Source organism: Amorphotheca resinae (genome assembly GCF_003019875.1).
Source record: "Amorphotheca resinae ATCC 22711 unplaced genomic scaffold M430scaffold_6, whole genome shotgun sequence".
Lineage (NCBI taxonomy): Eukaryota > Fungi > Ascomycota > Leotiomycetes > Helotiales > Amorphothecaceae > Amorphotheca > Amorphotheca resinae.
In genome coordinates this window covers 1,540,776-1,561,487 of record NW_020194476.1, presented here as the reverse complement: position 1 = coordinate 1,561,487, position 20,712 = coordinate 1,540,776, and the positions used below count along the sequence as shown (strand labels likewise).

The following is a 20,712-nucleotide window of genomic DNA, read 5'->3' as shown; positions in this document are numbered from 1 at the left end:
CTCTTCGGGGTTCTATGCGCAGGGCGCTACAGCTTGTACAAACACGTGATGAAGCATGATGGAATGGATGAATGGATCTATATGGTCAATTTTTCCTGATTAATAAAATAAGTATATAAATATATATCAAGAATCATAATTTCCAAGTATGCATGCAATCACAAATCTACCTTTCGGCCTTCCCAGTATTCATATATCCCAACTGTCCACACTATTCAATCATGGGTATCTAAAGGAGCGACTTTCTTTGAGACAACACCTTGAAAAGACGAGAGAAGACAATTCCACTCCCTTCCCTGAACTCCTAACTCCCTATGTTAGAGGGAAAAAACTCCCCTGCGCCAGGCATGACAAAAGAGATGGATAGTCCGCCAATAAACGAAATAAAGGTTCTACCACAAATTATCACTGTCCGAATCGCTGAGACGCTTCCAGTCGGGGCTATTCTTCACGGGGCTCCTCTTTTCGACCCGCGGCTGCGAAGGGATACTCAAGCCTAGACCCTCAGGTCGCCTTCCTACATTGGTCATAGGGCCGGAGATCTGCCGTGAGCTGCCCGCGTTTTCCCGCCCCGCAGTGAGATCTCGACCCAGGGAGAATTGTGAGGGTGAGGGTTGGTGGGGGGAGGGTCTTGGAGGTAAGGAGGGGCCGGTGCCCCTTGAGCTCGTCCTGCTCAATATGGAGACTGGTGATGTTACGGATGAGGGTACTGCGGTTGACCCGTTGCTGGAAGGAGAGCGTTGTGGGTAGGGTGCAGGTGGTAGTGGTTGTGATGAGGATTTTGAGGAGCGATGGACAGGGGAAAGAGAAGTCCTTGAGCGAGGTGTATATTGAGGAGGCAAGTAGGCATGGTGTGCGGGGATGGTTCCTCCGGATGAGGGAGGCGAGTACGGAATCTGAGGGTCATGACCTTCTCCGGCCTTTTGGCTTTCAGTCATGGGTATAGCTTCTTTCACGAGTGGTGGTGAATCGGGCGAGGCATAACCGTTGCTATAAGGGGCGGAGATGTTCATGGCGCCAAAGCGTGAATCGAGAGGGCTTTGAAGTTCCTTCAAACGCTTCGCGTTTAGAAGCATGCGTGCGCGGATGAAGATGATTGCAATAATGGCAATGACCACTACTGCACAAGCAACTGCTATGCCAATAATAGCCCCAGAGGAGAGAGTTTTGTGGTGTTTAGCCATCCCAGCTGGCGAGGTCATCGAGAAGGTTATTGCTACTTGGTCCTCCGAAAATAACGTACCGTTCAGACCGATAAGACTCCCTGCTGGTGCTCGTTGGATGCAGCCAGCATCAAGAGCTACGAGGACTGTGACAGTAATCAATCAGTATTGTTCGGAATTCAGGTGAGAGAGACCTACAATTGGCAAGATATAACTCGTTCTTGTTGTCTCTCAAGCAAGCGGTGCATGTTGGCAAGAAGCTTCCTACGAAAGAGTTGTCGTAGGCCGAGCAGTAACCGTATTCATGTATTGTCGATGGATTTTGCATACCATCCAGGAGGGCACCCTGGAGCGGACCACAGCTCGTATCCGTAGAGCAAGGTGTAGATATTGGATCTGTGGCGTTGGAAGTGCCAAATATACATGTATTGAGAGCAAAGCGCAGATTGTCTGTTTGCCAGAAGGTTAGAACAATCTGGACCTTTGAACTCGAGAGCGAAGACTTACAAAGGAACCACGCCTGGTCACTATGTCCCGAACCAGTGGTCGTACTGTTTTGAAGGCAATTGATACAACTCTCAAACTTCTGGCCAACAGTACTGTTCTGGTAGTCACTGTCTTTACAGACGATCTCGGACCCAGAAATGTTTGGTACAACTGGATTGGAAGCGTCTTGAGTAGGAGCATCGAGGCATATTTCGGCACATTGGGAATTTGGCGTTACTTGCAATGCCAATACTGAGGGCAATATGCAGGACATAACCAGCAGGAAAAGCTTAATTGCATCCATCTTGGCTGTTGGAAGAGGGAAGGCGGGGGAAGGCGGGAGAGGGCGAGGTGGATTGAGGGACAATGTACAACACCTGGGCTTGGCTTTACGCCACGCAACCAGCCGCAACTCACGGTGTCATACTATCATGAGCATCAATTGCCGGCCGGGTCATGAGGCGGGTTATCAAGTAATACCGAGCACGGTTGGAGACCCAAATAAAGAGATGGAGGCGCAGAAGAGAGACGGGAATTGGGTAATGGGGCACAACTGCATCATATATCGGGTATCTTCAAAAGCCAACAAAATCCGGCAGCTGTATCGAAGTGAGAAGAGAAGCAGCCATCCCCGCCCACCTCTATGCCTACTGTACTACGTAGCCTTGGGGTTCATGCTATCGAGTATCGATAACGAGCCTTGACCACGAACCAACTTCTTTGCGGCGGTACTACCTGACCGCAGCGTGAAAGGCCACTCACAGTTCGCGGACCAGGCCCGGTGAGTCCCTGCTCAAATGCATTGCCCTGGTTCAACCGTGGATTCGGGTCTGAACTATCAGCCATGTTCCGCGAGGAGGACCGGCTGCTCTGGCTCAGTCAAACACTCGTCCAATAGAAGACCCAGGAGGGCCAACTCGCGCTTGGTCGTATAATGTTGCCTCGAAGTTGCAACCACCACAAGGGTTGGGGTCAAGAGAGACGCTATGCTGTACAGAGGGCAGTGTGAGAAGTACCGCAATATCAGTGGTGCCGCAGCTTGAGGCACCCGCAAGAGCCGAGACCAATGGGATTTGGTATTAAGCGCTCTCAGAAAACAACCCTGCACATACATCGACAGCAAGTTAGCAACTTACGGAGTACGGAGTAGCACGATGTTATGTCAGGCTTTCAGCTTTGCCTTTAGTATAGGCCCTTGTGCCCTTGTTGTTTTGAGTAAAGTGTTGTTGGTTGTTGGCTATTGGCCTACGCAAATGGCGCCCCCACCGACGGAATCTCAAGAATTCCTTGCCTCGACGGATCTGCGTGAGAGCCTGGGAGGTGACTACTGAAGATGAACACAACAGTGAAGCTTTTTCACGACGACCGCGATTAGATCAAGGGACGTAGGGCCGTGGCGGGAATAATAAGATCGGCGGCTGCGGTTAGTGTGATAGTGACAACTGGATAAACGAGACGGCGGGGAGGATGATCCCCCAAGGATCCATTACTCGACGGTAGCCGCGCCTGACATACATACCTATAGGTACTGTGCAGTGTGCAGTGAGCGCCGCTCAAAGCTGCCTCTTGAGGAAAGGGCTCTGCGCAAAGGTCCGCAAAATCCATCAATCAAGCTCTAGACTCTCTCTCTTCCAAGGCCCGAGTCTCGTCTTTGCAAAAGGCTCAATCTGTCCGCGGCGGGGCATTCAGGGATATAAGAGCATGTGCCCGCAAAGTCGGGGTTGTACGGCCAGGGTTGTCGGGGACCAGGAAGTTTTCTGTTACTTGCCTTGACGATAATACGATTCTCCTGCTCCTGTACCTCTGTCTATGCTCGCGGGATTATTTGCATGTCTTGGCCCTGAACCGAGTCCCTACTACTCCCCTTTCCCCTACCTCCGCACCCCGTATGTGCATCGGCGATGCACGAGTACGGCACGATGTGGGGATGGGGTTTTATTCAACTTGTTGGCGATGAAGCCCAACATCTGCCATGTACAGTGCCTATGCCCGGAGAATGATCCTGTCGTCTGGTTCTAAGCACTCAAGCGAGGCGTTGAAGCCTGAAGGGCCTCCCCGAGTGCCAGTGCCACATGTTTGCGCTGCACATGCCTGGTGCGGGACTGTACGCCACACTATCTATCTTCCGTCGATACCCATATGATCAAGTTATCGACCGACCTATCAAGCCATGTTGATCGGCTTGTTCCCTGAAGCCTGCAGTCACATAACTGCGGTCTCGAACCAGGAACTCTTCCAAATAATGGCCTGCTCCTTGTTCCGCAGATCGACCATCGGCATTGGGGAGTGGGGGTTGATGAATCCCATGGCAGATCAGATTCTTTCCATCCGTGGCCATTGGACAGCGCTGCGCCTCCTGGCATTGTAACGGCCAGGTCACCATCAGTGGACACCGTGGTGTTGCTATGTAACCTCATCCGGTGTTGGAACACAACTGTTACTACAGAACAGGGATGAGAATGAGAATGAGAAATGCATCCCATTATCATGCAAAAGTGAGTTGTAAGGACTGAATAATGAAAAGATCCATCTGCATATACCTGGTCCAAGGGGTTAGTCAGAGCCACATTATGGTCAACCGTAACTTGGTAAGTACATCCAGAGAGAGTCCGCATCCTTCCTTTTTCCCTCGGCTGGTTCTGCATACCGCGGGTTCTCAGTTGTGTCTATCCGCCGCTGCTCCTCTTGCGGCTTTAGATTCGGCACTTCCACACCCAGCACTGAGGCCAGAGGGGTCTACCGCAGCTCGTTGGCCCCGGGTTGCACGCGATCGGCAGAAGGCTGTTAATGGTGTCTTGAGATGGCGACCCGATACAACGGTGTGGACTCGCTCGTAAAGAACGCGAATGCCGAGATGGTCCTGTCCATTCGGCTCATGAACCCAGCATTCGGCAACGGGCTCTCTGTTCGGCGGCCCCTTGCAACTCGGGCATCGGGTCGAGCGTGCGGTGTGCTGTGTGCACCCTTCGGTATGTGCCCGAGAGGGTCATTGGTCTGAAGCCCCTACATACCACTGGATTTAGGCCGGATTGTCTGACTTGCAGCCCCTCTCGTACGCCCATCTTGTAGTCCTGCTGACCACCAACAATCATGCTGAGAGTGAGGGAGAGGGTAGTATTTCCTGCGAGGTTGTCACCACCAGAATTTGGAATTATATTTCGACAGGAGCTTGGGAGAAACACACTCACTTACCTAATCGTCGACCTGATCGCTCCTTCAACCACACTCAGAGATCACCACACCAAGGGCTGTGAAGACGTAGAGGATTGGAATAAAAGCTTGCATTTTTTACAGCCTCAAAAGACAACCTATAAACTCCGTTTTTGACCCGTCTACATCATCCTACAACTTGATGCATCGAAACGCCCGAGAAACTATGCACAAAGCCAACAAGCCTGATTTTGAAGAAACGAAACAGATAAGCTTGACCCAGATCAGGCTTATTCGCTATCGTCACTAGCCTCGACATTCTTGCCTTCCTTCTTCGCCTTCTTCTCTTTCTTCTCCTTCTTCTTGCGCTTCCTCTCCGCCTTCTCCTCCGCCGTTTCGCCTTCGTGACGCTTGCGCTTCTTGCCTGATTCTTCGACACCGTTGCTGATCATGGAAACATCAGGGTCGACAGCATCAGATTCGGGGGCAGCGGCGGGGGCAGCAGCGACCTCCTTGGCTGGCGTGCTGGCTGCAGCTGGAGCAGAATTTGATGAATCAAGTGGCGCATTGAAATCCTTGTACTCGTTGTTCCATTTAGCGGGGGTCGCCTCGTTCGGCCGGCCGTACTTGTCAAGTTTGCCATCTGCCTTCATCTTCTTCTTTTCCAAGGCGACAGGTCCGAGACCCCATCGTCGTGGGTAGAGGTCGCGCTCCATGATACAACGCTTGACCTTAGCAACCACTCCGTGATCGCAGGTCGAGAGTTCAACTGTTGACATCTGTGCGATACCCAGAGCAATCGCCTCTCCTTTAGTTGTCATGAGAACCACCTCCTCGTGAACTTCAATGCCGGCCTCTGGAAATTTGTTAGCGTAAGAATATTGCATGCCATACAGTGCAAGCTTACCGTATCGAAGCAAACCTGGAATCATCAATTTGGCACCGTAGCATACCGCGTTGACCGCGCTGTCCTTGACCACGATTCTCTTGTATGTAGTGAGAAGTGTTTCCAATGGCGAAATGACCTTTCTCAAATACGATTCGTCCCGTGTATTATCCTGCATCCATTGCGCATCCAACACGTCATGAAGAGTCACCATATTTTTCTGCTCATCCATAGCACCACTTCGGACTCGACGAAGCTCTTGCATGTGAGCACCAACACCTAAGAGCAATCCAAGGTGAACACAAAGTGTACGAATGTAGGTTCCAGCTTCGCAGCTGACCCAGAATACACCCAGGTGCCTTTCATTGTCGAACTCATATAGCTTGCTCTCATGGATTGTTCGGATACGCAGTTGTCGCTTGACGGCGGAGATCAAAGGGGGACGTTGGAACAGAGCACCAGTCAAAGTCTCGAGGGCTCGCGCAAATTGCGCTTCACCTCCCGGCAGCTTGTCATGTAGTCGGATGACACACACATATTCTTTTCCAGCTCCTTGTTGTGACTTCACAAGTCTTGTTGCACGATCAATGCAGACAATCAAGCATCCTGTCACCTTCGGGTCGAGGGTACCACTGTGGCCAGTCTTCTCTACTCTATAACCAGCGAGTTAGCATATGACGGCTTAGTTTCAGATGTGCAAGAATTACCTGAGTATGCGCTTCACCCACGCAACTACTTCGTGACTCGAAGGATTGGACGGCTTGTCAAGGTTTATAACACCAGAGCTGATGTATGATTTGAGGTCGCGCTTGAGCGGAGCGCAGCCATTGGGAATGGGCGTGAAATGTCCGGTTCGAACGAGAACTAGAGGCTCCGTTAGTGAATCCTTATATGCCTTGACAGTTGCCTCTCATACGCTTGTTATAGTTCTTCAGCAACAGAGGCCAGTCGCTGGTGTCAACGGCTGGGGTTGAAGCTTCAGGCTTGATGCTGTAGTCTTCCTCTTTTTTTGCTGCGACAAGAGCCATCTCGAAGATTGGCACTTTGCGCAGTTTCCTCTATTCCCTCTCACGGTCCGTCTGGGAATTAGTTGTAGGCTCTTCGTGAACTTTGAAATTTATTTTTACTTCGATTTGAATTTGTCGAGGTAATTTTTACTTCGCACAGAAGGCGGAAAAGTGGAGATTCTCACGAGCTAACTGATTCTCTGCTAGCGTATTTGGTCACGTGCTTGGACTTCAAAAGCGGATATCAACCATCAACAGCAGCTGTTGATTCAGACAACTGGCCTACACCAGAAGCCAGAAGCAAGAACAAGAGTAGTGAACTTATATGGAAAACTCAAACAGGGTGATTTCGAAAGCTTCATGATTCATATGGCTCTTTTTTAATGGAAGTCCCCAGCTTCTCTCCCAATACTCAAAAAGGGTATCTCGTCCACTATACAAGCCCTCTCAAACCCAAACTCTCTGAAAATGCCAATCACGCCCCAAAACTCCCAACATTTAAAATGCCCCGACATATTTTGTCTCCGTGGTCGCAGAAAGATACAGCCCAAGATACTATGTTCTACATCCCGGATGTACTACTTCTGCTCCTCTCTATTTCCTTTCGGAACCATTGAGCACCTTCATCCATCTGCTCCCTAACCCTCTTTGCTCTTGCAAACAGTTCCTCGTCATCTCCTTCATCAAAAGATCGTTTCCGCTCCCTTTGGCGCGACGTTTCCTCCTCAGCGATAAGAGCTTTTGCTCTAGCCTTCAATATCTGAATATCGTCCTCGCGCCTGGCAGTACTTCGTGGACCCTCGTATTGTTTGTTATTGGCTGGAGCACTTTTCGGGGTAGGCTGTTGCCTTGATGATTTTGGAGTCGTTGGCTGGGGCTGATTGATGCCATCAAATGAGTGCTTCTTATGCAGTGTGTTGTTCGCAACAGAGCTTGCGAGAGGCATTCCGTTGGGCAAGGTTGTGATCCCTCTGGCTTTTAATCGAAAGTAATCAGTCTGCACTCCGCTAACCTGTCGACGTTCTTCATCTTGAGCGCCATAGTTTGACATGAGATGTATCCTTGACCCGCCATTCAGATAGGACGGATCCGATAGCAGAGAGCGACGAAGAGGATTGTCTGATCTGCCGCGCTTGTGTTGATTTGTACTCGTACTTGAACTGTCGGTAACTCGTCGAGATCTTCGTCGCTTGCGCTCGGCCTCAGATTTCTGGATCTCATCTTGCACAATAGCCCGAATTTGCTCGTCCGAATTATGAACCCCATCTAAGATTCCTGTCGCATCCAGCAAACTCTCTAGGCTATTCCGTCGCCTCTTAGTGGAAGCTCTGAAGTCTTCAACCATACTCGCTGATAGTGCAGCTTTGGAAGCCCGTAGGCTTTCCGCCATTTCTTGTCGAGCCCTTCTTGCCTCCCTTCCTTTCCGTTTCAGCCACTTCCGATGGGCTGCATCCCGCCACATACGACCGTACTTAGTAGCCAGAGAGTGATATCTGAACTCATCCGCCTCCTGTCTTGCCAATGCATCGGCTTCTCGGGCAATTCGCTCTGCCTCTTCCTTCTTAAATATGCGCCAGGCATTCTTAGCGATCTGGTCAACAGCGAATGTAGTAAATTGATCAATGATCCCGTCGTCGCCAGTAACAAACCAATTGGAGAAATTAGAGAGTTTCGCCTTTTGGTCAATGAGCGTTGGCGGCTTTGGACTGAATGTTGCCTGGCCAATTTTATTCTCCTCGACTGCAAGTGGTAACGGAGTGTCTTGCGGTATCTCAGCTTGTACTCGTGGGGCGTTTGAAACCTGTTCCTGTTGAGAAGCAGTAGCTGGTGGTCCGCTGGATAAATATTGCGGCGTCGGAATCTGGCTTATATTTTTCGATAGAACAGCTGGGTTGTTGTCTTTCGAAGGAGCTGCTATTACTTCCTGATTTGGTGTAGTGACGGCTGATGCTTCACTTGGGCGAGTGACTGCATAATCCCCAAGGGAAAATTGAGATTTAGGGCTCCCGCTCGGGATAGGACTTGCAGGAACAGTGTGAGGTCCCAGAGATAAAGGCGGCTTTGAGCCCAACGGAGACGACTGAACTGGTGGAGTCTGAGAAGATAAGGAGAAGGGAGGTACGAATGGGCTGTTGGTTGTGCCACCCGATGGAGCAGTTGTGGGCGTTGGAGCAGACGACGTCAGCTTTGTTGCTGGATTTCCGAATACGAAGGCTGAAGTCTCTGGTTTAGCTGGCTGAGATAAGGGTGTATCTGCGGTAGGCTTTTGTGTGAAGAAGTCACTACCAAACTTCGTCGTCGGAGCAGTCGCGCTACCAAAGACAGAGAGAGAAGTTGGCTTCGAGATAGTCTCCTGCATTTGCACCGACTTGGCTGGGCCTACTGACGCCGGATCTTGCCCGCCAATCTCCTTGTCGTTTTCATTGGCAGGCGCAGGCTCAGGTCTGAAAATTGAAGCACCTGAACCATTTTGAGGATTGTTATCCTTCACAAACAGCCCTGTCTCTCCTTCCTCTTTCTGCTCCTTTTCATCCCCGTCCTCGCCAGCAAAATCAACACCTGCCTCAGACTCTCCCTCCTCATACACCGTTGTGTCAATTACAGCCGGTAGTGAGTAGTTACCGCGCTTTCGTTCGACCAGAGAGTATGAATGACGTTGGTGTAATGGCGGAAAAGGGTCGGCGATCGTGTCCCCTAACTCAAATGACAAATACACTTCGCCATCTATTTCGTCAAATCGTAAACCGTACGCTTCTCCAAATGGTATGATGTCCTCTTCATCATCGAAACACAGATAAGTATTCAGATTTGTCAGCGACCAGTCCTTGGTCTGATCTCGCTGCTTGCGGTATGAGGAGAGTATTGTTTTTAGAACAGATTTCCGGACATGGTTGAAGTGAATTTCGGCAAAGCACGCCATTGTGTACGAAACCTGTCTATCTTCAACGATGGAAAAGAAGCGAGAGTAGAAGTTCTGAGAGCTATCTGTTGCTGAGTGGGGCTTCAGAGGACCAGATGTATCCCAAGTGTTTTGCATAGCCTCGACGAGGCTAACAGCGATCCTGATTTCATCCGACTCACCCCAAAATCTCCATCCCCAATCTTGCACAGTCTCTAATATTCCTGTACTGTGACTGTTAAACAAGATGTAGTAGGCTCTGAACTCGGCCTCGTTTTCGCAAGTTATGCCCTGAGCGTTGCAATCTTCATATGCATGAATGAGGGAGAGAAGTGCCTTTCCCAATTGCTCGACTTCTTGCTGTTCAGAGAAGTCTTCGGCCACGACAACATCACTCGACATTTGATGCAGAGCGATGACATGAAACCTCGTGATACGTTCTAGGCAATAGACTTGATCAGCGAGTTCTGAAGGATTCATTGAAGACTGAAAGACGAAGTCTCGTCGAATGGCTCGCGTTCGATCCCAGAGAAAGCCGTGTATCGCTGGAAGGTTTCCATCATCTCCTAAGACCGTATGAAGAAGATAATCAAGTGTTCGTCGAAGCGCCGCTGGCGATCTCACATCCATTGGTAAAGGTGCATCCTGTCCGGCAGCGGATCTAGCCAATGCTTTGACCATCTTTTGGGGTGATGGCCACAAAGACCCGTCCGGTGCGACTTCCTTTTCGGGGCCCTGCACATCATGCTCCATAATCCTGGTGATCTTCTCGAATTCTGGGCACATGTCCTCGCAGGTTCCCTTGAAATCAATAGCTTCGCTGAGTTTCTTCGGCTTGTCCGGATCGTCGAGTAAGCCTGCTTTGATTAAGGATGCGCGGACTTTGCTTCGGTATCCTTTGGAGGACTGCCAAAAGGCTTCTACAGCACTCTTCTGCTTCGGATCACCAGGTGTTGTAGTAGGCCAGGCTGGCGGATTAATCCCTTGTTTCCGCAGCAGGGTATCCATTTTCTGAGCCAGAGCACTGCTAGAAGTAGGTCCAACATTCGACGCGTTGGGGGTTGCAATCGTTGTCTCTGCTGGAGAATTCGTACTCGGCTTGAATCCATTGGCCATGGTCGTCGAAGTAAAGGCACCGAAACTCGACGGGGCGGGGGAGCTTGATACCACTACGCCACTGGGGGTGGATGTTGAAACGGCGTAATTGCTCAATGAGCTCGGAGATGGTCCACCAGATGGGTTCGAGGTTGGTCGACTTGAGAAAGGATTTAGACTGTTTGAACCGACTTGTGTACCGTTCGTACTAGAAGAGGTCCTGTCGAATGGACTCACCGAGGACGGTTTCGAGGGTGCACCAAAAATGCTCGACGAGGAATTTTGAAATCCATTTGGCAAGGGACTTTGAGAAAGAGGACCTGAGGGTTTGCCAAAGAAGTTTGTAGATGGTTGAGAAGGAGCGCCGAACGGGTTATTGACTGCTGATGGCGCGCCAAATGGATTCGCTGGAGGCTCCTTTTTGGTAGCTGAAGCGAAGGGATTGAAAGACGCTGTGGATGGCGTACCAAATGCCGAAGGAGTCGCATTTGCGGTTGCGAATGGGTTTGTCGTAGCTGGAGACTGATTCTCCTTCTCGACAGGTTTATTGTCTGTGAAACGCATTTGTCTATTGCTGTGCAAGCCCCGAGGGGTCGCTCTGCCTCCGCTTCCATTGGTCATCGCCCGGTTTTGACCGCCGCGCTGTTCGCGCTGCTCACGTTTTGCAGCATTCTCGAGTCGTTCCTTCTCGAAAGGGTTTGGGGGAGTTGTGGTGCCTGTGTTCTTGAAGTTTGAGTAACGGTTCATATGAGTGGGGTTAAAGTTTTTGCCACGGTAGTTGGAGCCAGTATACGTGTTGGAACTGTCCCTGAACGACCTTGGGCCCTTTGGGATAAGGATGTCATCTGTCAACTTACTGGAGGAGTTTAGAGCTCCTCGACTCGTCGAACCGCGACCTCTTGATGCTCGTGAACGATTTTGCGATTGCCCTCGCGCGCCGCGAGTATTACTGCGTCCGAGCAGCATCGTTCTTGTTGTTGATCATGAGGAAGAGGGGGTCGGACGAGAAGAGGAGCAAAGAAAGAAGTGTCTTTAGTTGGTTGTAGTGAATCTCATGCATCTATTGTGATGGTTATTCTTTGTCTCCAGGTACCTTGCCTACCTACTTTCCTACCTTACCTATTGTTGATCGCGATTCGAATGGTAGCTTAGGCCTGTTTGGGCGAATCCTCTATTCTGCCATCCTTGGCCGCCTTACACATAATCCCAAATCCGTCTGCACAGAGCAGATAACACCTAGAGCGGCCTATTTTCAACCCCAGCGAGGCTATTAAATATTTCTCTGCTGTTCTACATCTGTTGTTCTCACTGCACTATTTGTCATAATACGTGTTCTCTCTTATGTAGTCGAACTCACCGCTAAATAGTAGAACGAACCACAACCTGATTTTGCATCCAAAACCGGAGAGATTAGAATAATTCATTGCCTATAGCACTTGATTTTACCTACGCAATCAGAAGGTATCATTTATGCCGAACCCAATCCTGTCTAATGGTATCCTTCAGAACGCCTTGATATCAGAAACCAACTTGTTTCCAAATACCATCATGCTTTTTGTGGCCGAATTCGTGCAGGTCCTAGTCCCTTCCGGACTTCATCCAGTTGTTCCATCCCGCTTTGGTATCTTCCTTTCTTGACGTGCTTCTTGCCACTCCTAGAGTAGTTGCCTAAGAAATCATCCATAATACTGTCAAAATCACCCCTGACGGGACCTTGCACGCTTGAAGCAGTCGACGATGCAACAGAAACTGAGGCCATGTCGTCCATATCATCCATATCTTCATTATACCTCTCCTCGAGCTTCTCAAATCTTGCGTCTAAGTCGGTGAGACCCTCAGTTCGAAACATGGAAGACGATGTCATCGAATAGGCAGATGGGTTTGTCAAGGCACCCTTCCGCTTCTTCCGTCTCCCACCATTTGTGGTGGTAGTCATGATTGAAGATTGTAAATCCGACTGTGAAGGTGCGATAGGTGTCAATTTGGATTTTTGATCCTTCTTGAATCTGCTGAAGTTGGCCATCCAATCACCATCTCCATGGTCCTCACGGTCATCGCCCTCAATATCGGTAGTTGATGCAGGGGCATCTTTGTACTCCTTTGTGGGTTTTGCTGTGGCATCTGATTCCCACCCCTCGTCCTCGTCCTCCCAAGCATCTTGGCCAAACTCGCCTTCATCAACTTCTTCTCCATCCTTCGCTAACTCTCCGAAGATCTCATCGTCGTCATCGACGTAAGCATCATCCTCTAGGGCCTCAAGTACCTCCCGTAGCCTTGGATCCATATCGGGTTGAAACCCTGCTAAGGCATCTGGCACATCTTGTTGCGCTTGGTACGTGGTTCGGCGCAGATTCTTCGATGGTAATATTTCCTCATCCAACAGCACCTTGGCCCGGTCTTCCAAGCTTGCTTCCCTTAAAGCATCCTCTAAGGATTGCTTCGCTTTACCTTTGTCCTTGTTTTTAGGCGCAGACGCCTCTACAAAGTATGCCTCTCCTGAGCCAGTCCCCAGATCCCTCATGTGTTGCATGTAATCATATTCGGTATCATCGTAGTAAATCCCATAATTTGCAGCTTCTCCCTCATTATCTCTGACTTTCTCTACGTCAGATCCCAATTCAGAAGCCAAATCGTCAAGCTTTTTTATTTTATTGGAGTTCGGTAAGGGTGTGGGATTGAGGACCATTGATGAGGCCGACGGATCGTGGATAAGAGGGTCATTTTGAGGTCGATGGACTAGAGTAAAATGAGTCGCAGTCTTCTTATCAATCCACTTCGCTCGTGGCATTATGGCGGTATTTTGGCGGCGTTGTGAGAGGCTCGATGTGATGGATGTACTGCAGTTCCAAAATTTCCAAAATGAAAAAAACTTGGTGGGGTCGGGATGATGAAATTTCTCGCCCCTCACTTACCCAAGCAATCGGCTTTCCGACATCGAACAAGCCACAAACAATTTTAACAAGAATCATCCATCACTGTTACACTTAGGAAATACATAGAGAATAGGAATACGTCCCTACAGCCAAGATGGTTCTTGCAAAGTCAAAGAATGCCGTCGGCTTGGGCAACAGGTACGTTGACTACGCTCCCCATTTATCCTCACGCTCATCAACGGCAGTTTGATGAACGATCGGTTTGGAAAGGGGAAAGGCGCAGATCGCAAGAAGGTCACTTCGGCAGGAATTCATAGAATAAATCATGCTACTGGAGAGACTGTAAGTGGAGTATCAGACAAAATATTGGGTAGAAACTGATGAGGCAAAGTATGTCACGAACGACAAGAAGGAGGCCAGCTGGGTCAAAATGCGGTCGATCACTGAGCAGGCTGCCCTCGATGAGTTTCTATCGACAGCAGAACTGGCGGGCACAGATTTCACCGCGGAGAAGATGAATAACGTCAAGATCATCCACACGGACCAGAAAAACCCGTACCTCTTATCTGCAGCGGAGGAAAGAGCAGCGGTTGGGAAACAGAAGGCACATAAGGACCGACTCACGGTGCCGAGGAGGCCAAAGTGGGATGCAACCACAACTCCGGAGGAACTTGACCGTATGGAAAGGGACAGTTTATTGGAATGGAGGCGGGGTTTGGCAGAATTACAGGAAAACAATGATCTGCTCATGACACCTTTTGAGCGAAATCTCGAGGTTTGGAGGCAATTGTGGAGAGTCATTGAGAGGTCCGATTTGGTGGTACAAATTGTCGATGCACGAAATCCTCTACTGTTCCGGTCAGAGGATCTAGAGAGATATGTTAAGCACGTTGGGGAGAGAAAGGAGAACCTTCTTCTCGTGAACAAGGCAGATATGTTGACTCTGGAGCAACGACGAGCCTGGGCAGATTACTTCAAAGGAGCCGGTATTGCATACAAATTCTTTTCGGCCAGCTTAGCAAAGGAGTTGAATGAGGCTCGGGATTTCGAGGAGGACGAGGAGAGTGACGAGGAAGCTCTTCCAAAAAAGGCCAAGGCTAAAGGTGGAATGCTTGCAGCAAAAATCAAGGGACTCAAGATCAAGGATGGGGATGAGGATGAGAATAGTTCCGAGGAAGAAGAAGATGAGGATGACGGTGATGCAGAGGACGAGGACGAAGGCACGAGGATTTTAACCGTTGATGAACTAGAAGCTTTGTTCTTAGAACATGCACCGGATAACCAAGGTAAGCTCTTTCTTCCCTTTTCATATAGCCTGCCCTGACATATCCAGACTCTGGATCAGAGAACCCTAGAAAGACACAAATCGGGCTTGTTGGGTATCCGAATGTCGGGAAATCGTCAACTATCAACGCGTTAATCGGCGCAAAGAAAGTGTCAGTGTCGTCAACGCCAGGCAAGACAAAACACTTCCAGACCATTCATCTGAGCGATAAGGTTCTCTTGTGCGATTGTCCCGGTCTCGTGTTTCCCAATTTTGCAACCACCAAAGCGGAACTTGTATGCAATGGTGTCTTGCCAATAGACCAGCTTAGAGAGTTCACGGGGCCTGCGGGGCTTGTGGCAAGGCGAATTCCCCAGGCATTCTTAGAAGCTCTTTATGGGATGAAAATTGTCACTCGGCCTATTGAAGAAGGGGGCACAGGAATTCCAACTGCAGAAGAGTTGTTGTCAGCTTATGCCAAAGCTCGGGGGTTCACGAGGACTGGTCAAGGACAGCCCGATGAATCTAGAGCGGCTAGATACATTTTGAAGGATTATGTGAACGGCAAACTGCTGTTCTGTCAACCGCCTCCTGTGGACATCGACCCCATCGAATTCAACCGAGGGCTTTATGATGAAGCACATCTTCCAGAAAAGAGACGACAAGCATTAGCAGCTATGGATCCTTCGATCGATGACCAATCTTCCATCGCGGACTCGGATATGGTGTCCTTGCAGCAAGGTCCAAAGTCTAAGCAGCTAGATGGTGCCTTTTTTGCACAGGGCCAAGGCAACTCGGCGCACCTGCGAATGCCATTCAACCATAAGTACTCGATACAAGGAACTGCGAGTGGAAAGCAGTTGTCAGGCCGGAAACAGAAGACGATGCTGGCACTGGAGAAGGATGTTGATCCAAACGACGTCAGATTACTGACTAGCAAAAAGCATTTCAAGCAAGGAAAGAGGGGAAATGGAAAAAGGAGAGCAGACTACTTCACTGATTGATCGAGGGACGGGACTCATGCTCATATCATTTTCTACTGAGGAATGGGTAGGGACCTTCTGGATCGGATGACTACGTAGTATGGGGGCAGCGCATAACGCCGGAGTTTGGGATATCAATAGACATCTTTTCACTCATCTCGGCGTCCCGGAGCTGCTTCTTTTTTCAAAAGGGATATTAAGGAGTAGAATGCTTGGGCTAGTTGTGATACCCCCTGTGATTTCTACCAGACGGGATTTGAGTCTCCCCAGCAAGAATGGGTGCTTGAGGGAAGCAGGGAGGCTGTTAACTTCTTGAGACCCAACAGATATTTAGAACTAGGTACGGAGTATCCCAGAAATGCCTCGTTATCTATAGGTACTTTACATTTACAAATCCGAAACGGATGCGGATAGGCTGGATTCCGTTACTCCACTAACCGTGATAATTGACCTCGGCCTCAAGAACCGAGAACCGAAAGGGCCCGCGTGTGGGGAAAGCTGGGGACAAGACCGTACGACCTAACTCCGTATAATAGTATAGTACCCCGTACACAGTAAACTCCTCTCCTCTCCTCTCTTCTCTCCCCCTTCTCTTGACACTACCATCTGTCGCACCTGGGCTTATTCTTTGTCCCTATCGAATTGCATATTCTCTCCCGTACCACATCCTTTGGAAGCCAGATATTGGCAAATATGTCGGACAAAATCCCCCTCATCGTACGATTGCTTACCATCACCCCGCACACCTTCTTCAGTTGCTAACTTGGCTCCCAGGCTGTCAACAGAGTCAGCGAAAAAGCAAAGAAGACCCTGGACTTGGTCAAGAAGTTTGTTGATGAACAATGCATCCCGTAAGTTTGAATCCCTAATCACGTCCCCAAAGCATCCTGCAGAGGCCCCCCGCGCTCCCACTCCATGACAATGACTGACCATCCGCAGAGCTGATCCTATATACGAAGCACAAATCGGAGAAGGTGCGCAACGATGGGATCATTACCCCTCGGTCATAGATGACCTGAAGAAGGAGGCGAAGAGGCTTGGATTATGGAATATGTTCCTTCCAAAGGGTCACTACAAAGAATCAGCCGGCTTCACGAATCTCGAATACGGCTTGATGGCCGAACATTTAGGAAAATCTCGTGTAGCGCCTGAGGCTGTCAACTGTGCCGCACCAGATACCGGAAACATGGAAGTCTTTGCGAAGTACGGAACTGAGGAACAGAAGAGGAAGTGGTTGGACCCATTGATGAATGGAGAGATTCGATCGGCCTTCTTGATGACGGAACCGGATGTCGCTTCTTCAGACGCAACTAATATTAAGATGAGCATGAAGAGGGAAGGCGATGAGTGGGTTTTGAATGGCCAAGTAAGTCAAATTTCTGCCCCAGGTGATATTTGGTGCTCACACTCGTAGAAATGGTGGTCGAGCGGTGCTGGTGACCCAAGGTGTAAGATCTATATCGTTATGGCCAAGAGCGATCCTGGAAACAAAGATGTCTACAAACAACAATCAGTTGTTTTGGTGCCAGCCGACACACCAGGTATCACTATTGAACGAATGTTGTCCGTCTACGGTTATGACGATGCTCCTCATGGACATGGCCATGTGACATTCAAGAATGTTCGAGTACCGGCAAGCAACATAGTACTGGGCCCTGGCCGGGGATTTGAAATTATTCAGGGACGTCTTGGGCCGGGCCGTATCCATCATGCCATGCGTGCCATTGGTGCTGTAAGTAATATATATCGAGCTTTTCTGTGCGAGACTAACACAATCCAGGCCGAAAGAGCCCTTGAGTGGATGCTCATGCGCATCAACGATCCCAAGAAAACGCCATTTGGCAAGCAACTAAAAGAGCACGGAGTCATCCTTGAGTGGGTTGCCAAGTCGCGTATCGAAATCGATGCAGCTCGTCTGATCGTTCTCAACGCCGCTATCAAGATTGATGATCTCGGAGCAAAGCGTGCATTGAAGGAGATTGCTGAAGCCAAGGTTCTCGTACCACAGATGGCTCTCACAGTCATCGATCGGGCGGTTCAGTCCTTTGGCGCTGCCGGTATCTGTCAAGATACCCCTCTTGCAAGCATGTGGGCAAATATCCGAACACTCAGATTAGCCGATGGACCTGATGAGGTTCACTTGCAGCAAATGGGACGAAATGAGAACAAGAGGGGTGCAGAGGTGACTGCGCTCATTCAGCAGCAACAGAAGACTTCAGAACAGTTATTTGCGAAATACGGTGTGACACGCCATCAACCGGGTTCTACGATTCGGTCGCGTTTGTAGGTTATCGTTCACGATATCTCCGGGAACATTGTAGCTGCTAATATCTTTTCACGGTCCCTATTATATATATGAAACTAGATAAGGCATGATAAAGAAAAAGAAAAACAAAAAAAAGTAAACAAGATCCACTACTGGGTGAAAAATGTCTACGATGTTACGTCAGGATTTTTTTACATCGCTGGCATTGATGGGTTGCCCCGCAACGCTGACGACCCACCAACTTCTGTTTACTAAGGATAAGGAAGCCGCATGCTCTTGACATCCCTCAACCAAGCCTCTACAAGAACTGCTCTTCGACAAATTCTCAGACTTCCTTCCAAAGAACTTAGAAACAACTTCCGCTACATAACACAAACCTACAAAACAAACAATTCGACATGTCTTCCAACGTTCTTGTCGATCGAGACGTCAATGCGACTGCTGCGCAGCAGGCTGGCGATGTCAAGGCTGATGTCAAGAGTATGGAGTATCACCGTCAGGTCCTACAGTCCAAGCTTGAGGAGGGACAGTAAGTATCTATCAAGCTCAAGCTCAAAGGATGGCTAGCTGACGGCAATGTAGAGCAAACCCATCATACGTCTCCCCATCCGACAATATCATGAGCCCATGCACAGCCAAGTTGAGTGCTTACCGGAGCAAGCAAGTTGGAAAGTAAGTTGCCATCCATCCGCACCTGTTTATTGTTATATCAAGATGCTAATCCTCTCTCAATAGAGCTAAGCCCAAGTCCCTCTTCGCAAAGACCTCTGCCAAGAACATTGGACTGGGACCTGGAAGCATGTTTGCGGATAAGCCAGCCAACCTCGAAGAGAAGAAGTTCGCGGACCTATAAGGGTGTTGATGTGGAACTGAGACTGGCCTGAAAGACTCTATCAGCTCAGCTTTTCTTATGATTCGGATAACATTCACATTACGAACATGGGTAGGGAGTATTGTTATATACATCGACTCGATAGGGCATTGGGTATAATGACGGCTTGGAGATAATGGACGGGCTACTGGAGTTTGTTTAGGCTGGTATTGTGTATTTGTACGGCACAGCCCAGTTGGACATGGGCAATTGATGATAGCTTCCTATGACTTCTGTTATTCTTGCATGCTGTTTAGAGAGTGACGCTTGTGCTTGGATCTAGTCTGCTGATGCTATGCGTAATCCAAGATGAACGCCCAACTCCAAATCCATTCATTCCTTTATGCCCTATAATTGCTCACAATACTAACCACATCTTCATCTGCAACGACATGTCCCAAACCCACCCGCTGTGGGATATGCCTCGCACTGGCCCCCCAAACCAAAGCATACTTGAAGGTGTCTTTCATCGTCCTGTGGATGTGATCACAGACATCCTCAATCGTACTGTTATTCCTTACAATAAGAGCTTCCGAAAAGTCCGGGTCCACCCCCTTTCTCTTCGTGTAAATCCTAATCAGCTTCAGTTCCTGCCAACATCTCTCCACCACATCCTGAATGCCCAAATCCAGCTCGCAACTCATGACCGCAGTTTGTGGTTCACGTGCCAGCTTGTCGAGGAAGTCCAGAGACACGCTGTCTATCTTGTTGTAGACGTAGAGACATTTGATGTACTTGCGGTGATCCTTCATAATCACATCAATGAAGTCATCGACCGTCACGTTCTCATCTCGAACCAGCACTTCGCAGTTCAGAATCTTGTAATCCCGGAGGATGTTATAGACCATCTTCTGGTCGATATTCTTCGGCGGGCTCTGGAAGGTAATCTTCATACCTCCAGCTGCCTTTGGCTTCAGATAGATATTCCTGTCTCTCATCAGCTTCTCCAATCCAATAACTGTAGGAAGTATACTTACGGAGGTTCTCTATTCAACCGAATCCCGACAGCCTCCAACTCCGCTTCCAAAAGTGCTCTCTGCTCAGCCTTCTTCGTAGCATCTAGGACCATCAAAATCATATCACTAGTCTTCGCCGCAGAAATGACCTGTCTCCCTCTTCCCTTCCCCTCGGAAGCTCCCTCGATAATACCCGGGAGATCTAGAATCTGGATTTCCGCTCCGCCATACTCTAGCACGCCAGGAATAGCTGTCAAAGTCGTGAAAGAGTACGCTGCAACTTCTGATTTCGTCTTGGTGATCTTGGACAAGAAGGTCGATTTTCCCACAGAGGGGAATCCAACAAGCGCTATTCGTGCATCGCCACTTTTGCTCACATCAAATCCGGCTCCACCTCCTCCACCAGCACCTGGTCCAGGCTCGAGGAGCTGGGCCCTTAATCGTGCAAGCTTTCTGGATATTCAGTGAGTCTTGTAGTAGTCAACCACGGTTGAATGGCTCTCACCCTTTCAGCAAACCCAAGTGATATTCTGGATAGAAGTCAGGACTGATCACGTGTATCACAATTTACGGAAGTCTTCTTACCAGTTGCCTTGTTCTCTATTTTCAGTGAGCATATTGTAACAAAAGGAGTAACTAGAAAGATAGCTTTAGGGATTGAGGCGCGCACTCACTTTGGGTCCTCCTCATCTCCTCCTCGATCCTACGTAATGGTTTAGCGTGGGAATACTTATTGTTTACAGTAGACTTACTCCTTGATCTTCTCTGTAATATTCACCATTTTGACGGTATTTCTTATTTGAATACTTTCAG

General features: G+C 49.2%; 9 protein-coding genes across 9 annotated transcripts; 3 read left to right on the top strand and 6 right to left on the bottom strand.

Annotated features, from left to right (window-relative positions):
• Positions 1-86: 86 nt before the first annotated feature.
• M430DRAFT_66726 (hypothetical protein) lies at positions 87-2,251 on the bottom strand. Its single transcript, XM_024869239.1, has 3 exons — positions 1,671-2,251; positions 1,362-1,613; positions 87-1,309 (listed from the first exon to the last, which is right to left on the bottom strand). The coding sequence occupies exons 1-3, from the start codon at positions 1,951-1,953 to the stop codon at positions 393-395; spliced, it is 1,452 nt and encodes a 483-aa protein (XP_024721084.1). The 5' UTR covers positions 1,954-2,251; the 3' UTR covers positions 87-392.
• Positions 2,252-3,658: 1,407 nt separating this feature from the next.
• On the bottom strand, positions 3,659-4,531 carry M430DRAFT_243190 (hypothetical protein). Its single transcript, XM_024865047.1, has one exon. It carries the CDS (start codon positions 4,292-4,294, stop codon positions 3,764-3,766), a length of 531 nt encoding a protein of 176 aa, XP_024721083.1. The 5' UTR covers positions 4,295-4,531; the 3' UTR covers positions 3,659-3,763.
• Positions 4,532-4,974: 443 nt separating this feature from the next.
• M430DRAFT_140249 (hypothetical protein) lies at positions 4,975-6,713 on the bottom strand (the record flags this gene model as incomplete). Its single annotated transcript, XM_024862655.1, has 4 exons — positions 4,975-5,655; positions 5,707-6,338; positions 6,393-6,549; positions 6,587-6,713. The coding sequence occupies 4 exons, from the start codon at positions 6,711-6,713 to the stop codon at positions 5,090-5,092; spliced, it is 1,482 nt and encodes a 493-aa protein (XP_024721082.1). The 3' UTR covers positions 4,975-5,089.
• Positions 6,714-7,254: 541 nt separating this feature from the next.
• M430DRAFT_102242 (hypothetical protein) lies at positions 7,255-11,652 on the bottom strand (the record flags this gene model as incomplete). The annotated part of the gene is made up of 2 exons (XM_024860779.1): positions 7,255-11,402; positions 11,544-11,652. 2 exons carry the CDS (start codon positions 11,650-11,652, stop codon positions 7,255-7,257), a joined length of 4,257 nt encoding a protein of 1,418 aa, XP_024721081.1.
• Positions 11,653-12,087: 435 nt separating this feature from the next.
• Positions 12,088-13,530, bottom strand: M430DRAFT_35157 (hypothetical protein). Its single transcript, XM_024866690.1, has one exon. It carries the CDS (start codon positions 13,472-13,474, stop codon positions 12,233-12,235), a length of 1,242 nt encoding a protein of 413 aa, XP_024721080.1. The 5' UTR covers positions 13,475-13,530; the 3' UTR covers positions 12,088-12,232.
• Positions 13,531-13,713: 183 nt separating this feature from the next.
• On the top strand, positions 13,714-15,827 carry M430DRAFT_28135 (hypothetical protein; the record flags this gene model as incomplete). Its single annotated transcript, XM_024865762.1, has 4 exons — positions 13,714-13,757; positions 13,805-13,901; positions 13,951-14,845; positions 14,893-15,827. 4 exons carry the CDS (start codon positions 13,714-13,716, stop codon positions 15,825-15,827), a joined length of 1,971 nt encoding a protein of 656 aa, XP_024721079.1.
• A 574-nt stretch (positions 15,828-16,401) lies between these two features.
• M430DRAFT_58838 (hypothetical protein) lies at positions 16,402-18,175 on the top strand (the record flags this gene model as incomplete). The annotated part of the gene is made up of 6 exons (XM_024868760.1): positions 16,402-16,523; positions 16,581-16,657; positions 16,746-17,172; positions 17,221-17,538; positions 17,587-18,089; positions 18,172-18,175. The coding sequence occupies exons 1-6, from the start codon at positions 16,500-16,502 to the stop codon at positions 18,173-18,175; spliced, it is 1,353 nt and encodes a 450-aa protein (XP_024721078.1). The 5' UTR covers positions 16,402-16,499.
• Positions 18,176-18,470: 295 nt separating this feature from the next.
• On the top strand, positions 18,471-18,925 carry M430DRAFT_102158 (hypothetical protein; the record flags this gene model as incomplete). The annotated part of the gene is made up of 3 exons (XM_024860771.1): positions 18,471-18,601; positions 18,655-18,744; positions 18,808-18,925. The coding sequence occupies 3 exons, from the start codon at positions 18,471-18,473 to the stop codon at positions 18,923-18,925; spliced, it is 339 nt and encodes a 112-aa protein (XP_024721077.1).
• Positions 18,926-19,155: 230 nt separating this feature from the next.
• M430DRAFT_140229 (hypothetical protein) lies at positions 19,156-20,705 on the bottom strand. Its single transcript, XM_024862654.1, has 6 exons — positions 20,652-20,705; positions 20,574-20,602; positions 20,485-20,499; positions 20,405-20,429; positions 19,921-20,352; positions 19,156-19,870 (listed from the first exon to the last, which is right to left on the bottom strand). The coding sequence occupies exons 1-6, from the start codon at positions 20,678-20,680 to the stop codon at positions 19,285-19,287; spliced, it is 1,116 nt and encodes a 371-aa protein (XP_024721076.1). The 5' UTR covers positions 20,681-20,705; the 3' UTR covers positions 19,156-19,284.
• Between the last annotated feature and the right edge of the window lie 7 nt (positions 20,706-20,712).

What these genes read in the sequence shown, in the direction of transcription:
- M430DRAFT_66726 (XM_024869239.1), bottom strand. Translation starts at nt 1,953, where the DNA reads ATGGATGCAATTAAGCTTTTCCTGCTGGTTATGTCCTGCATATTGCCC. An exon ending in TGACCAGGCGTGGTTCCTTT is followed by an intron (nt 1,614 to 1,670) that starts GTAAGTCTTCGC and finishes TCTGGCAAACAG; the next exon opens with ACAATCTGCGCTTTGCTCTC. An exon ending in CGAGTTATATCTTGCCAATT is followed by an intron (nt 1,310 to 1,361) that starts GTAGGTCTCTCT and finishes TTACTGTCACAG; the next exon opens with TCCTCGTAGCTCTTGATGCT.
- M430DRAFT_140229 (XM_024862654.1), bottom strand. Translation starts at nt 20,680, where the DNA reads ATGGTGAATATTACAGAGAAGATCAAGGA. An exon ending in CACTTGGGTTTGCTGAAAGG is followed by an intron (nt 20,353 to 20,404) that starts GTGAGAGCCATT and finishes CTGAATATCCAG; the next exon opens with AAAGCTTGCACGATTAAGGG. An exon ending in CGGTTGAATAGAGAACCTCC is followed by an intron (nt 19,871 to 19,920) that starts GTAAGTATACTT and finishes GATGAGAGACAG; the next exon opens with GAATATCTATCTGAAGCCAA.
- M430DRAFT_243190 (XM_024865047.1), bottom strand. Translation starts at nt 4,294, where the DNA reads ATGCAGAACCAGCCGAGGGAAAAAGGAAGGATGCGGACTCTCTCTGGA.
- M430DRAFT_35157 (XM_024866690.1), bottom strand. Translation starts at nt 13,474, where the DNA reads ATGCCACGAGCGAAGTGGATTGATAAGAAGACTGCGACTCATTTTACT.